General features: G+C 37.7%; 1 protein-coding gene across 1 annotated transcript in view; it reads left to right on the top strand.

Moving 5' to 3' along the window:
- TMEM131 (transmembrane protein 131) overlaps positions 1–16,179 on the top strand; it is a 239,251-nt gene that overhangs the window by 152,176 nt on the left and 70,896 nt on the right. Inside the window, exons 6-11 of the mRNA XM_032397376.1 lie at positions 1,073–1,189; positions 3,444–3,566; positions 8,321–8,401; positions 10,850–11,000; positions 11,106–11,162; positions 12,135–12,196. Coding sequence (XP_032253267.1) covers positions 1,073–1,189; positions 3,444–3,566; positions 8,321–8,401; positions 10,850–11,000; positions 11,106–11,162; positions 12,135–12,196 — 591 coding nt within the window. The remainder of the gene's footprint in view (positions 1–1,072; positions 1,190–3,443; positions 3,567–8,320; positions 8,402–10,849; positions 11,001–11,105; positions 11,163–12,134; positions 12,197–16,179) is intronic.

The raw sequence follows: 16,179 nt of genomic DNA, 5'->3' as shown, positions 1-16,179 counted from the left end.
TAGAGATTTAGCAAGTATCTTCCTGTTACTGACTTTGGTTCAAGTGTTACCTCCATGTAGTGTCTGCAGCTTCTAGTGGTTGTATACTCTCCTTTTAGCCTGCTATCAGCTTTTAGCAGAGTATAAAAATTTTAGCTGAATGCATTTTACCCTCTTATATGGTAGCCTCATCTTCCTGTTCTCTGCCATGGGTGAGCCAATACATTCCATCTCTTTGGAGGTGCTTGTCTTTCCTTAAATTTTGGGCTACTTGTTACACAAACTCTGTGATAGGTTCAAGAAAAGTTATGATTTCATAGATCATTCTTTTGGTTGTTGATAAGCTAAGCTACGATCTGGGGAGCATTTTAGAGTTCGAGCCATAGAGGCAGAAAGAGAGAGGTTGATGACTGCATTGTAGAGCTTCATTGCAGACAGAACTGCAGTCAAAGTCCCTTGAAGTCCATGGAGTAGCGTAATTGTTTTGTTGTAATAAAGTTTTATTTCACTAACTACAGTGACATCCTCAATCTGCACATAATAACGGGAGTGAGTTTCTGCACATAACTGCCACCCCTGCCTTCTTTCCTGATTTAAGTTGTGGGCCCGTACAGTGCCTTGTGTGAATGGGTGACGGAGGTCAAGGGGTTGAGGCCTGGGGTTATTTCTTCTTTGGAATAGTACAAGTTGCTGCTTAATAGTAGAGTAGTACATCTATATAAGAAGCTCAGCTTTGGCTCAACTCCTGCCTGATTATGTGATGAGGGAGCAGCCTATAATTAGGCACTTCATTCCAGCCTAGTGATTGTTGAATGAACGGAATCTAAGGAAACCATCTGCTGTACAGGGTTTTAGGCTGGTAATTGACAAAGCTATATGACTGTAGACATCAATATGAAGACATCTTTTTTATTATTTTCCATAGCAGAATAATTGAGCTAATTTAAAGCTTAAACCATCATGGGGGAGAAGCTAGTTCATGGAAATGATTCTAAGATGATTGTTTTAGAGAACTTCAGCTATTTAATTGTGGTCAGCATAATCAGATTTTTTAGTTATTAATTTAACTTTATTTATTGCTGTTCTTTTTCAGAAAATACTTCCAGGAGGAAATACATCATTTGATGTAGTTTTTCTTGCAAGAGTAGTGGGAAATGTAGAAAATACTTTATTTATTAACACATCCAATCATGGGGTATTTACTTACCAGGTAAGAACCAGGATGAAAACTTTCATTTATTTTATAAAATATAGTCCTCATCTCTCATATATCATATGACAGCCTATCAAGAACTCTCTTTAAAAACTCAGGGATAATAAGAAATGTAAGAGTTTGGACTTAGAGCATTTTTATTTACTGCTGTGTCTGTGACTATCCCTGTGCAAATCAAACTGAACAATCTTTTAAAGCTACAGCTAAAGCATTAATGTAAGATTGGTTAGCAAAATAATAGTAAAAAATATTTTATACTGACTAAATTTTTTTAAAATTTTACTTTGCACATTTATGAAGCATACTTGATAATAGTTTCAAGATTAAAACATACATGCCTGCTTTTCTTTAGTAAATGTTTAAAATTTGTTCTTTTTATGTGTAATTATTGTTTAGGTTATTAAAGTGTGTTAATGTTTTATGAATCAAAATTTTTGTATATCAAGGTTATCAAGATTATTAAGAAGAATTGCTTATATGGCACTATACTACATACCTTACATGCATTTCTGCCTGTGTTATAGATACCGTTGGCCTTTTTTTTTTTAGATAAGGAAGGTGAAGTTTAGAAAGGTTAAATAATTGGTTCAAATTAATGCTGCTAGTAGGTTATTGAGCAGGGATTCAAACCCATGTCTTTGTACCTACAAAGACCATCCTATTAACCACTGTGTTATACTGCGCTTGGAACACATTGGTTTAACTCCTTACTTATTAGCTAATGTCTTACTTGACAGATTTTATGATTTTGTTTTCAACATTCTTCTCCAGGACCCAGAACATACCATGTATCTTGAAAATTGGTGTCAGAGTAAACTGATTAGTCAGGCACTTGTGTTTATGTATGGTAAATAAGTCTTTAGTGGTTGTTTAGTAGGCAGCCTGCACAGATGAGTAACTTTGAAGTACTGTACAGATGACACTCATTTAACAAGCACCTGTTGAGTAAGTGAAGACCATCGTAAGAATATTAAGACCTTTGCTCCACAGAGGCACCCCCAGTTGCCTGGGTGGTTGTGACCAAGCTGCACTATTTGAGGGTAGTCCATTCTCAAGGAGAGCCTCAGTGACCAGCTATCTTTCTTCACCTCTCCACATCTAGTCTTTCACAAAGTCCCCCTCCTAAATATATCTTGAGTCTGTCTACCTCTCTCCTCTTCCCTGCCACTGCTCTCTTCTAAGCCACTATTGCCTCTTGCTGGATGACACAGTAGCCTCCAACAGGCCCTCCATACCTCTCTAGGCCCTACCATAGGCCATCATTCACTGTAGTCAGAGTGACCTTCTGTGATCATAAACCACATCTAGTCAACTTGCCCATGGAAATCCTAATATTGTCCCATTGCTCTTAGAGCAAAATGTAAACTTCTGACTAAGGCCAGCAGGGCTCTGAGGTTCTGACTCCCATATAGCCCTCCTACCTCATCCCATTTGATCCTGCTTCTCATCTTATTCCTGGTCTTCAAACAAGTCAACCCCTTTCCTGCCTCATGCCCTTTGTATACTTCCCCTCGCCTGAATACACTCTCATTACTGGATTTTTCTCATCTTGCTGGTGACATCAGCTCACATCACTTCCCCAAAGAAGATTGCCCTGACCATGCTCTCTAAAAGAGCATTCCCAGCCTCACCCTATTCAGTTATTCTATATCACATTACCTGTTTTTTAGAACTTTTTTTATTGTTCTCTAGTCTGTCCCTCATACTAGAATATAAGCTTTATGACAGCAGGCATATTACCTTTCTTATTCACTATTAAATCATTCACTATGTATATATTTGTGCCTAGCACATCATAAGCACTTAATAAATATTTGTCATTTGAATGACTGGCTCACCCTGTTTACTCAGTCAACAAAGGGCCTTGCCTTCCCATGTGGGTATGACCTGGAGCTGGGCTTGATATTTGGGAAATTGCTTGGGCCCTAGATCCATCTCCTTATGGTTGGAGTAAGGAAATCATTTGAATCCCTATTTTCTTCTTTTGTCTATTCTATGAGCTCATGAAGGACTGCTATCATTTTAATTTCCAATATATTGTAGAAATAATTCCGAATACACATATATATGTAGCAAATCAAATATGTAGCCAAATCAAGTACAGAAATTACATGTGTGATCTTTTTAAAGGTGGTTAAGATTTTTCCATCTAAATAGACTCGCTAGTTTTCCCTAGATCAGTCAGTTATAACTATAAAAATGTTAGTTAATGAAAGCAACTCAAAGTGCATTTTTTTCATCTCTGGAATAGGTATTTGGTGTTGGGGTTCCAAACCCATATCGATTGAGGCCATTCCTTGGGGCCAGAGTCCCTGTGAACAGCAGTTTCTCACCTATAATAAATATACACAATCCTCACAGTGAGCCTTTACAGGTGAGTTTATGATGATGATTTTGAATGAGTTTCATTTTGGCAAAAATTAATGCTTAGCATGAAATCTCAGTTTGTTAGGGTTTTCAAGACTACTTAAAATAATGGGGTTTTATGGATGTATCAGAGTAGGGGTATTCTTTTAGTGCAGCTTGCTGTGGTTGGAATTTTGGGTTACAGTAGTCCAGGTATTGAATTTTTGGAACCACTTCTAAAACTGTGGTTTCTCTGGTATTAGAGTTTAATAGCTCTGCCTTTAACTTAAGAGTTCTCAGCCACACAAGACCACTGCTTTTCTAGCATAATGTAAATTTTTTAAAACACAGTTCATACTTATTTTTTGGTAATAATAAGTTTTTGGTGATGGCAGCCTAGAAATTAAAGTCCAAGGGAAGGGTAATATAGAATCCTGGTTAAAAGCAAACTTTTTTTTTTTTAAAGTCCAGCTCCTGATCTTACTCAGTCTGTTAGTACTGACTGTTTTCAAGTTTGAAATCTCCTCACTAGTTCCTTGTCTCTTGCACAGTGGGAGTGGCTAATGTTGCTCCTTCATGTACTTCCTAAAATCCCCACCCTATATTCCCAGTGACTTCCAACTATGTGACATTTGCTACCACTGTAGCTTCTCATTGTGTTATCTGGTTGGAAGGAGATGTGGATACTTTCCACAATACTCCATAATATCCACACCCAGAGTTCTTTACGACCAGGCCTTAACAGTAGCTTGAACATGACCAGTGGAGGGAAAACACAACATGTTGTGGTAAACTGCAGAGCTTTCACAACCAAAATGGTTCTTGTCATCCCAGAACCCCCTGGTAGAAATGTTCATAAACAGAGAAAGTGAGGAAGAGTGTAGTGAGATTTTTAGAGCATGAATTGTGAAATTATATGCTAAATTAGCAAGAAATGGGTTTCTCCCCGACACTTGGCTAACATTCGGTGAGCATGGCTACTAATAAGAATATTCTGCCCGAATTTTAATTATTTTTAGCTAGATCTCTTCATTACAAAAGAAGAAAATGCTTTTCTGTCCTGTTTTTACAAGTGAAAAGTGTTTCCTCTTCATCATCACTTGAGCATTTATATCCTTTTGGCTAACTTTAGGTAATGGTGTATTTTCCCTGATGTAATTCTTATGACAGATTATACAGAAATCTCATAAATTCCTGCTGCTTTCTTTCCTTGACTGTTTTCAGTCAACTGATTTTTGTTGTTGTTAATCTAGGCTTTTTCCAGTTATTACATTTTATTTTTTTTAATTTTATTGTTATGTTAATCACCATACATTACATCATTAGTTTTTGATGTAGTGTTCCATGATTCATTGTTTGTGCATAACACCCAGTGCTCCATGCAGAACATGCCCTCCTCAATACCCATCACCAGGCTAACCCATCCTCCCGTCCCGCTCCCCTCTAGAACCCTCAGTTTGTTTTTCAGAGTCCATCGTCTCTCATGGTTCATCTCCCCCTCCGATTTCCCCCCCTTCATTTTTCCCCTCCTGTGCAGTTATTACATTTTAATGAATATATACCACACTGGACTTTTTATCAGCATACAGGAGAGCAAATGGAAAAACCAAAGCTGCCCTCTTAGAACCAGTATAGATTATTTATCTGGGAGGCACTCTTAACCTGATGGTTCTATGTTATACTGTGTCATTAGTCTTATCCTTAATTTTAAGAAAGTACTGTAAATAAGAAGTTGCATCTGATTTGTTTATTATGTATAAAACACAACGTAAGTATGTTTTCATTGAAAAAAAAAATGTTAACAATTCAAACATGTGAAGCAAAAGTCCTCTTGAATTTCTACTTTTTAATCCAGTGCTATCCAATAGAACTTTCTTCGATGCTGTATCTGTATCTGCTCAGTCCAGTACAGCAGCCACCAGCCACATGTGGCTAATGAGCAGTTGAATTTGTGGCTAGGGTGGCTGAGAAACTGAACATTTCATTTTATTTTAATTATTTTAAATTTAAATAACCACATATAGCTGATAACTGTTGTATTAGCACAGCTCTAGTCCCAAACCCCTCCTCATATATACTATCCTGTCAGATCGTGGTGTGTCTTGTCTCCCTTTTCAGTGCATTTGCATGTATACATGTGGACACACAAAAATAAACATTCTTTGTGCAAATTTTTTTAACATAAATTATATTCTCTATATATTTTTGGCTTTTTTTCTATATGTTGTTAAATTAGAATAAATAACACTGGACTTAAAATCAGGAATATGTCACGTTCCTAGTTTTAATGTGATCTTTCCTTTGAATTTTATAATGGAGTCTTTTTCTGTCCCCGTTTCCTTATTTCTTTCCCTATAATCAGTAGTCTACCTTTTAATCTTCTGTTTCCACACATTGTTATGCTTATTTCCTTAATGCCTTGGAAGATTAAACAAAATAATATATGATGTCTTCTGGTTTTTCAGAAAAGGTTCTGCAGTCACTCCATCAGTTAAGGTGGTATCACTATTAATACAACTGGGACTATAGGGGAACACTGTAATAAATCAGAAGGCAGGTATTAATACTCAGAGAAAATCTTAGCTCGTTAGTCTTTGCTAAATGTGTTACGTTAACAACAACATACACCAAAAACCTTTACGTTTATACTAAAGTATTGCTGTTTTTCTTGCTTTGTCTTTTTTTTTATGTACCCCTGAAGGACTTACGTGATAAAACAAGTGAAGGTCTTCCACCCATTCTTTTACTTAACCCCAAATTTGTATTTAAGTATATTATTGGGGTGCCTGGGTGGCTCAGTCAGTTAAGCGGCCGACTCTTGATTTCAGCTCCGGTCACAATCTCAGGGTCATGGGACCAAGACCCGCGGTGGGCTCAGCGTGAAGTCTGCTTGTCCCTCTCCCTCCAGTCCTTCCCCCACGCGCATGTGTGCGCTCTCTGTCTCTATCCCTATCTCTGTCTCTAAAATAAATAAAAGATTTTTTAATTTTTAAAATAAAAAATTATCTTCTTTCTTTTATTTTTTTTTTAAAGATTTTATTTATTTATTTGAGAGAGAGAGCACGAGAGAGGGGAGGGTCAGAGGGAGAAGCAGACTCCCTGCTGAGCAGGGAGCCCCATGCGGGACTTGATTCTGGGACTCCAGCATCATGACCTGAGCCGAAGGCAGTCACTTAACCAACTGAGCCACCCAGATGCCCTTCTTTCTTTTTAAGAGATAGGGTTACCTGCCCTTAAAGGAAAGTCTCCTGCCATATGACCCATTCTATCCCTAGGTATTTACCAAAAAGCAAAGAAAGCAGATGTTCACACAAAGACTTATACAAATGCAGTATTCATAGTAGCTTTATCTGTAATGACCAAAAACTGGAAGCAACCCAAATGTCCATCATTAGGTGAATGGATCAAAAATTGTGACATAGCCATAAAATTGAAAAGAAATGAACTATTAATACATAAACAATGCGATGGATCTCAAAATAATTAACACTGAGTAAAAGCAGCTAGGAACAAGAATGCATACTGTATGATTCCATTTATATAAAGCTCTATTTTTTTTTTTAAGACTTTATTTATTTATTTGACAGAGAGAGACACAGCAAGAAAGGGAACACAATCAGGTGGAGTGGGAGAGGGAGAAGCAGGCTTCCCACTGAGCAGGGAGCCCCATGCGGGGCTCTTTCCCAGGACCCTGGGATCATGACCTGAGCCGAAGGCAGATGCTTAACGGCTGAGCCACCCAGGCACCGCATTTATATGAAGCTCTAGAAAATACAAACTAATCTTGAGTGGCCAGGCGCAGCTCATTGGTTGCCTCGGGGGTGTGAGGGGGCAGAGAGTGACAGTTAGATTGCAAAGGGCATGAAGAAAATTTAGAGATAATGGGTATATTTAATGTCTTAATTGCAGTGGTAGCTTCACGCCTGTATATGTATGTCAAGAATTTATCAAGTTGTGCACTTGAAATATGGGTAGTTTATTGTACATCAGTTATATCTCAGCAAAATCATGAATGTAGGTACAAGCCACAGAGGTATTATTAACAGTTCTTGTGATTTTTGCCACCAAGAGAAACCAAATACTGTCATACTGCATTAAAAATGTTACATATATCCCAGAATGACGCATTCTTCACTATTTCACAATTACAGTAGTTGTTAGATCTGCTGCTAAATCTTGTTATAAATGTGTGACTAGGGGCGCCTGGGTGGCTCAGTTGTTAAGCGTCTGCCTTCGGCTCAGGTCATGATCCCAGGGTCCTGGGATCGAGCCCCGCATCAGGCTCCCTGCTCGGCGGGAAGCCTGCCTCTCCCTCTCCCACTCCCCCGCTTGTGTTCCCTCTCCAACTGTGTCTCTCTCTGTCAAATAAATAAATAAAATCTTTAAAAAAAAAAAAATTAAAAAAAATAAATGTGTGACTAAAGAAGCACTGTGTTACTATAAGAAGTACAAAAATTGTATTTCCATAAACTATTTTTCCTTTGGAAAAAATAAAAGGTGTTCTATGGATGGATTTTCTTTAATCCAATGTCTGATATAATTATCCTGTTTCTAAGTTTAATATTTGAATATTACCTTGTTTTAGTTAAAAATAACCACCATTGGTCACACATATGAAGCACTGACTCCAGTGATAAGACACGATACTTTACTTTTATATCTGCACATGTTTTTAAATTTTTCTAAGACACGGGGTTGTCAGACTTATTTCTGTTTAACAGCAAATCACTTGCATTGAGAATATGGTTTCGAACTTAACCATCACATGCTCTTTTGTCACAGGTTGTAGAAATGTACTCTAGTGGAGGAGATCTTCACCTAGAACTTCCAACGGGCCAACAAGGAGGCACCAGAAAACTGTGGGTGAGTGCTGGCATATTTGTCTCTCATGTGTGGTCACTTGGAACCAATTATGTTCTTAAATACACCAGAAATTATACACCACATTTATCAGCTGTATAAATGTGGGTGACTTTCCCTTAATTATATCTTAATTTTAAATTTACATCAGATAGGGGCGCCTGGGTGGCTCAGTCGTTAAGCGTCTGCCTTCGGCTCAGGTCATGATCCCAGGGTCCTGGGATCGAGCCCCACATTGGGCTCCCTGCTCCGCAGGAAGCCTGCTTCTCCCTCTCCCACTCCCCCTGCTTGTGTTCCCTCTCTCACTGTCTCTCTCTGCCAAATAAATAAAATCTTTAAAAAAAAAAAAATTTACATCAAATATATATGAAAATTGGATGATACATGGAGAGAAAAGTATAAGTAGTAATTTTTGGAAAGAGCAGTGAACAAAATTGGTGGGAACTTTAACCCACTGTGTGGAAAGAAAGAGGTTTCAACTATTCTTTCACAGAATTATATTGGTAAAGTTGTCTCTGAATCTAATCATTTATAATGTGCTTTATACTGAGATTAAAAAAGAAAAAACAAACCCTGTGGGAAGGATCCATTACATGTTTGACGTAGAGAATTGACTGTGCAGACTTGTTGATAGAGATGACATTTTCAGAGGGAACGTAGTCAAGCCCTCGTGACAGCTTAGAAAATTATAAATTCTTAGGTGATCTACATCCACCTTTAATATTGTTGAATATTTAACACTAGTTTGTGTCAGTGCTTAGAGAACCACTTTTTCTTAGAGAATACTGGCAATAATAGCCAAATCAGTGAATATGTAGCAACTACCTTATTTGTAAAGTTCCCTGGCATAGGAGGGTTTTTCTCTAAATGTTATCTACCATGCCTTAATCAAAGAGGGAAAAAGCATAGTAAGTGTCCTTCTTGTACCAAGGGCACTCAGATCGCTCCTCATCCATAATTGAACAGACTTTACTGCTATGAATAAGTTCTGAATATCAAATTTATTTATTAATTGCTCTATTAAACACACATAGCCTCTTGTTCTGTCTTCTGACCAGTCTCGACCAAGGAAGGGATGCAAAAGGGACATTTTTAGGATGTTGACTTGAGCAATTAGAAACAAATTTGTCAGGGATTTGGTTAACGCGTCAGATACAGGAACAAATTAGCAGGTAGAAATATGTAATGGATGGCTCATTTATATTCTTTCACAAAAAATATTTTATCTTGAAATTATGTTATTGTTTGAAAAGCCTTTGCGAGAAATAGTATATAAAACAATGCTTCAGAGAATTAACTATAAGCTATTCAATTTATATTCTAATTCTAGATAGAAGAACTAAGAATTTAGTGTGAAATATAATTGGTATCTAATAAACATAAGAGAATTCAGATTTCTAATTAGTTAAGAACTATAACCAATGGTAGCAGAGATGGCATAATGTTTTAATACTCCCAGTGGCTACAAGGAAAGTTATTCTTATTCCTACAAACCTAGAGTAAGAAAAAAATCAGTTGGCCTTTACCTCACCCTCAGCCCATTTACAGTGTACATAAGAAAAGCCCAGACACAAGTCAGCTTCCTAGAGATGGGGAAGTGGATGGTGCATCTCTAGTGGACCCAGGAGGGTTCCAAACACTTCTTTCCTACTTTGAGGCTAAGAAGTTTAAAAGAATAGAAGTAAGTGAAGACCAATAAATCCTGTATCACAGGGATCTCCTCAAATATGCCAAAAAGTGTGTGCAGAGAAATTCTGATGGTCCCAAGGAGGCCAGATTTTGTAAAACCAGGAAAGAATTACATCTCAAAAAAAAAAATTTTTTTTTTCCCCAATGAATCTTCCTTCTAGTGTATATTTGAGTGTTCTCTCATTACAGGCCTGAAAATGTTTGCGATCTTACTTGCTAAGAGCCTTACGGAAAGCAGTTGGTGAACTGTAGATTTGACTGGGAAGTTTTGCTGTGTTCGGTTTTAAATGAAAGGACAGACGGGTCTAAGCTGTCTAGGTTAAAGAGATTCCCGTAGACTTCTGGAAAAGCATTTCCCTCCAATGGTGATATGGCTGTTTGTTAGAGAATTTTAGGACCGAATTATATGCCCAAGCATCACGTTAAAGAATAAATGATTTTATAGATTAATTCTGTCTTTTAATGATAACTTTGCAACTGACAGTTTGTTTTCAGATAATTTTATTTCTTTCATTTGCTCAATATTACATACCATGCTTCATCAATTCTAAGATGCACTTTTTTTTACATTTAATGTTCTTCAAAATTGGAGTGTGTTGTAATCTGTGGAATATATTTGTTTAAGTGGCAATGTATTTTTTTTCTTAGTAGGTATATAAAATAATAATGCATCTTTCAGTCATTGTCATCTTATTCATTAAACTATGGTGGTTTTGCAACATGACAAAAGCTGTGCTACATTATGGTCTGTTAACTTGTCAGGAGATTCCTCCTTATGAAACCAAGGGAGTGATGAGAGCCAGCTTTTCATCCAGAGAAGCAGATAATCACACAGCCTTCATCAGAATAAAGACTAATGCTTCAGACAGCACAGAGTTTATCATTCTTCCTGTTGAGGTTGAAGTTACAACAGGTTAGTAGAAAATTGAAGGAGCTGCAAATGTATGTTTGTTTGGTTTTCAATACATCTTACTCTGGGCAAAGTAATATCTAATGGTTTACTTTTCTCTTTTCCAAGCCCCTGGAATTTATTCCTCAACCGAAATGTTAGATTTTGGTACACTACGAACACAAGGTAAAGAAAAGAGACAGTATTTTTCTAAGTCTTAAAAAAAAAAAAAAAAACCTCTGTTCAATGCTGAATGGCTGGCTGTACTTTAACTCCTTGGTAACTCAGCTTTGAAAGTTACCTTTCAATAGGTTACATGATCTCGTAGAAACCTACTGTTGGGAACTCAGAGCCCTCACGGGTTCATACCCCATTCCTCTGAGGGACACCATTGCTTACCAGGTGGGAAAGCAAGGTCATGAGATAAGTGAAGTCTTCTAAACAGAAGACTGAGGCAGAAGGTATAGTTTCTGAGTTTTTTAATCTAGTTTGTCACATATTCAGTTATGCTGAATCTTTTTTTTAATAGTAAAATAAAGGAAATAAAAAGCTTTATTTCTGGATTCTTTCTTAGTAATGGATTATTCCATTATATTATTAATTTTATTATTATTAATTATTCAGTTATATTACAATAACGTTAGATTTTGTCCCAGATGGTCAAAGAAAGTATTCAAATTCTAAAACTGAGATCACTCAAGTTAAAGGATTTATTAAGGAAAAAATAGAAATACTTATAATTTGGGATTTCTGTGGGCCATGTGTAATTAGAATTTGGTTGTTTAGGATTGAAGACCCCTTTTTGAAAATTAGATTCGGTTTTAATGTGATAATTTCACATTGCATATTATTAATTTGCTTCCTTATGCTTTGCTGGAAAACGAAAGATTAGTAATGTCTAATTCCACTAAAAAATTATGTTTTGTTTTGTTTTTCTGGTTATTTAGGAGGGGGCAGTTCTTGTAATACACAGTATCCTTATGAGTAAGGTGACTGCTATCCATGAGTTAGGTAGAATCACATTCTTTTTATTAATGTGATTGTAGTTCTTTTTCACGTTCTAGAATAGATTCAATCTGGTATCTAATAAGGGAAAAATTATAACTTGCTGTAAAGCACACCTGTTAAAGAAATATTTCTTTTCTTCAATTTTAACAGATCTACCAAAAGTTTTAAACCTTCATTTATTAAATTCAGGAACAAAAGATGTACCAATAACAGTAAGTTTTTACTTCTTTTCTCCTAATTTATATATTCTTTGTTTTTAAACTTATGACAAAGTTAAAAATAATTAAACCTCTAAAGGATTCTGTTTTATGGTGGCCTAGTGACACTTGGGTTCAAAGTGTGATGTGAGAAACCTATTCTGCCTCTAACCACTAGATTTTAAAGATGAGAAGGAAAGTACGTGATCTTCCCCAAGCTAAGTCTGAACCAAAGTCCCTGAGGTTCTTCTTTAGGCAGAGTCATATAAGAGACGTGTGGATTCTGATAAATCCTAGGATGTGTGCCATGTGCAAAGAAAAACGGGTTATAAGGATTCCATCAGGTTTAGTTGTTAGACATAAGGTATGGGTAAGTAAAAAGAGAGGGGGAAGAAAGGGTTCAGATGAGTTGGGAAGAGAAATAATAATAAAGCACAGAGACATGGTAGGTAACATGAGAATGCTATTAATATTTGTCCAAGGTACCCTTCTAACCGGCAGCTACTACAGCATAGTAGATAGCAGACTACAAACCAGGGTCCTCTCTTCCCCTCACACATGCACATAGAACAAGTGACTTTTAGGCCTTACAGTAGAGTTGGGGAGCCATTACACAATTTTAGGGGAAAAAACAACCTTACCTCCTGGTGAAGTCCCCAAGATACATATATAGGGAATAATGGAAGAAGAAAGCAGTACATTTTTATTATAGCCTGTGCTAATGTCAGAAGCCTAAATTCAGAGAACTCTGATAAAATGAGATACATCAAACGGGCATGAGACTTAAGGGACCTTTGTCCATCCATGGCCAAACCCAGAATGTATAGCCAGCTGGTAGAGTAGACCAAAGAGAGGAGAGCTTACAAACCCTAAATGAGAGAGTGAGAGACGGTCATCCCAAGCAACCATATTTTTTTTTTAAGATTTTATTTATTTATTTGACAGAGAGAGACACAGAGAGAGAGGGAACACAAGCAGGGGGAGTAGGAGAGGGAGAAGCAGGCTTCCCACGGAGCAGGGAGCCCAATGCAGGGCTCGAGCCCAGGACCCTGGGATCATGACCTGAGCCGAAGGCAGACGCTTAATGACTGAGCCACCCAGGCGCCCCTGGGCAACCATAATTTAATGCACAGTAACTATGCTCACTGATCATAGTCCAGGCAGTGTCCTGCTGTCTGACCTAGTATTTCTTCCTACTAAGTAGAACTAGGGGAATGGGGTCTGGTAGAGAGCTTCCCCCACTCTACAGTGGGCTGAAACTGCCCTACTTGGAGTTCCTGCCTGTCCACTGTTGGCAGGCTGAGAGAGACCTGTGATGCAATTGCCTGGGTCTGATGTTATTCACACCTGTCCTCCTCGGGGGTCCTCAAGAGACTCTACCACAGATGACAAGGAACAGCTTCTTTTGACCATTGAAACAAAACACAAAAGCATGAGCAACAGCATTATATCTCATTTTTGTTATTTTTCTTCTTAAATAGCAACTTTAGTGCATATATTTTTATATGCTTGCTTTTAAAAATATATTTTTTTTTTGATTCAGTGACTTTCTTGATTTTTAATTCAGTTTTTGAAAAGATTGTCATCAAAGTCTCTATGGAATGAAACTATCAGCACATTCTCCAGTAATGACCTTTTACATAAGAAAATATTACAGTGAATGTTTCTGTTGTATGATTTCTTTGTAATTCCTATTTATAGCAAGAATTAATTACATTTTCCTGAATACATAATGCTGATTGTTATATATTGAGGGGTTAGGGACTGGTGGTTTTGTCTCTTTTAACTATATTGACATTTGCACAAGTCTATGGAAAAATGAGCAAAATAAGAACAGTGTAATGTTTATAAAAATGTGAGCTGTATGTATGTTAATATGAACACCCTTCTGGACAAGGACTGTTCTGTAATAATATACTTTTTTCTTTGTTCTACATTAAAATATCTGTTGTCCTATAAAGGTGGTAGATAGCTGTGTTGTTGTCGTTGTTGTTTTCCAATAGAATGAGTTGGGAAGTATTCTCTCCTCTTCTATTTTTGGGAAGAGTTTGTGAAGGACTGGTGTTAAATTCCTCTTAAATGTTTGGTAGAATTCACCAGTGAAGTCCTCTGGGCCTGGGCTTCTCTTTGTGGGAAGTTTTAAAATTCAGTCTCTTTAGGGCTATTCAGATTTTCTGTTTCTTCTTGCCTCACTTTCAGTGGCTTATGTCTTCCTAGAGATTTTGTCATTGTGTCTCAAGTTTCTAATTGGTTGGTGTACCAGTGTTCATAGTATTCCCTTATGATTCTTTTGTCCCTGTGAAGTAGGTAGTAACATCCCATTTTTCATTCTTGATTTTATTTTATTTTTTTTTTTTTTTAAGATTTTATTTATTTGACAGAGAGAGACACAGCGATAGAAGAAACACAAGCAGGGGGAGTGGGAGAGGGAGAAGCAGGCTTCCCGCTGAGCAGGGAGCCCGATGCGGGGCTCAATCCCAGGACCCCGGGATCATGACCTGAGCCGAAGGCAGAGGCTTAACAACTGAGCCACCCAGGCGCCCCTCATTCTTGATTTTAGTAATTTAGTTTTCTCAATAGTATTTAAAAAGTGGTTTTGGTCAGTCTAGGTAAAGGTTTGTCACTTTTGTTGATCCTTTGAAAGAGGGCACCTGGGTGGCTCAGTCAGTTAAGCGTCTGCCTTCGACGCAGGTCATGATCCTGGGGTCCTGGGATCAAGTCCTACATTGGGCTCCCTCCTTAGCAGGGAGTCTGCTGTGCATGCTCACACTCTCTCTCTCTCTCAAATAAATAAAATCTTTAAAAGAACTAATTTTTGGTTTTGTTAATTTTCTCTATTTTTCTTTGCCATTAAAACATCCTTTATCTGATGAATAAAGATGGTAGAGAGTAGGAGATACCCTTTGTTCCCTTGCCACCATCATCCTCACATTTGCAAACGAAAAATTAGAAAATCTGTTAGATTTCCCTCCCCAACCATAAACACACACACACACACATTTTAGGTTTTACCAGTCAGTGAAATGCAAAGGCCTCGGTATCACTGCTCTGTGTCAACATTTTAAAATCTTTCTTTACCCAGAATTGTGATTCTTTTTGTTCAAAATTCTCTGAGTCAGTTTATCCGAGTTTCCTCCGTAATAGAGTATAATTCCTTCTGCTGGATTTGTTTAGATTGCTTTGGCTACAACCTACTTATCTTCTTTGCACTTTTTGATACTGATTTCTCCTTTAGCCCAGTTGGCTACGTAGAGCACATTTACTGTATCCGTGGTAGTATATGCACCGCTGCTCCCAGCGCTTTCTCTCTCTGCTAAGCTCAAGTGCTTTCTCCACTGGGAAAGCATCTCCTCGCACAGCTTCCTGGCAGCACATTTGGAGATTCCTCTTTTGCTGCAGAAGGCAGCTCTTCGCCTGTAGGGCAGACATTGGCTGTCATTGATGGATCACCTGGCTATTGCCTCGGTTCAAGATGTCAGATCATTTTTATTTTTGTGTGTTCTCCATGCTGTTTGTCCATGACTGGTTTCTTCCATCTGTGGGACGCCATTGCATAGAGCATGGTCGTTATGAGAACTTTCATGTTGGGCAGACTTCACGCCTGCAGTCACTTCTCCAAATGTGATGGGAAAATGCCTTTACTTAGCCCAAGCAATCTTGTCTAACTTTTTACATACAATGAACGGGCCAAAACAGACGTCTTTTTTGGGATGCCTGGGTGGCTCAGTCAGTTAAGCATCTGCCTTCAGCTCAGGTCATGATCCTGGGATCCTGAGATCGAGTCCTGCATCAGGCTTCCTGCTCAGCAGGGAGTCTGCTTCTCCCTCTACCCACCGCTCCCCCCTGTTTGTGTTCTCTCTCTCCCTGACAAATAAATAAATAAAATCTTTTTTTTTTAAATGTCTTTTTCAATAAACATTTTCTTTAAAAATGAAATTATCAATTAATTGTAAGAATATGAATGAAAAAATACCATAGTATTCAATTCAGTTATAACA

Source organism: Phoca vitulina, unplaced genomic scaffold, assembly GCF_004348235.1.
Source record: "Phoca vitulina isolate PV1807 unplaced genomic scaffold, GSC_HSeal_1.0 scaffold98, whole genome shotgun sequence".
Lineage (NCBI taxonomy): Eukaryota > Metazoa > Chordata > Mammalia > Carnivora > Phocidae > Phoca > Phoca vitulina.
The sequence above is the reverse complement of the archived record's forward strand: the minus strand, read 5'-3'. Positions and strand labels throughout refer to the sequence as shown.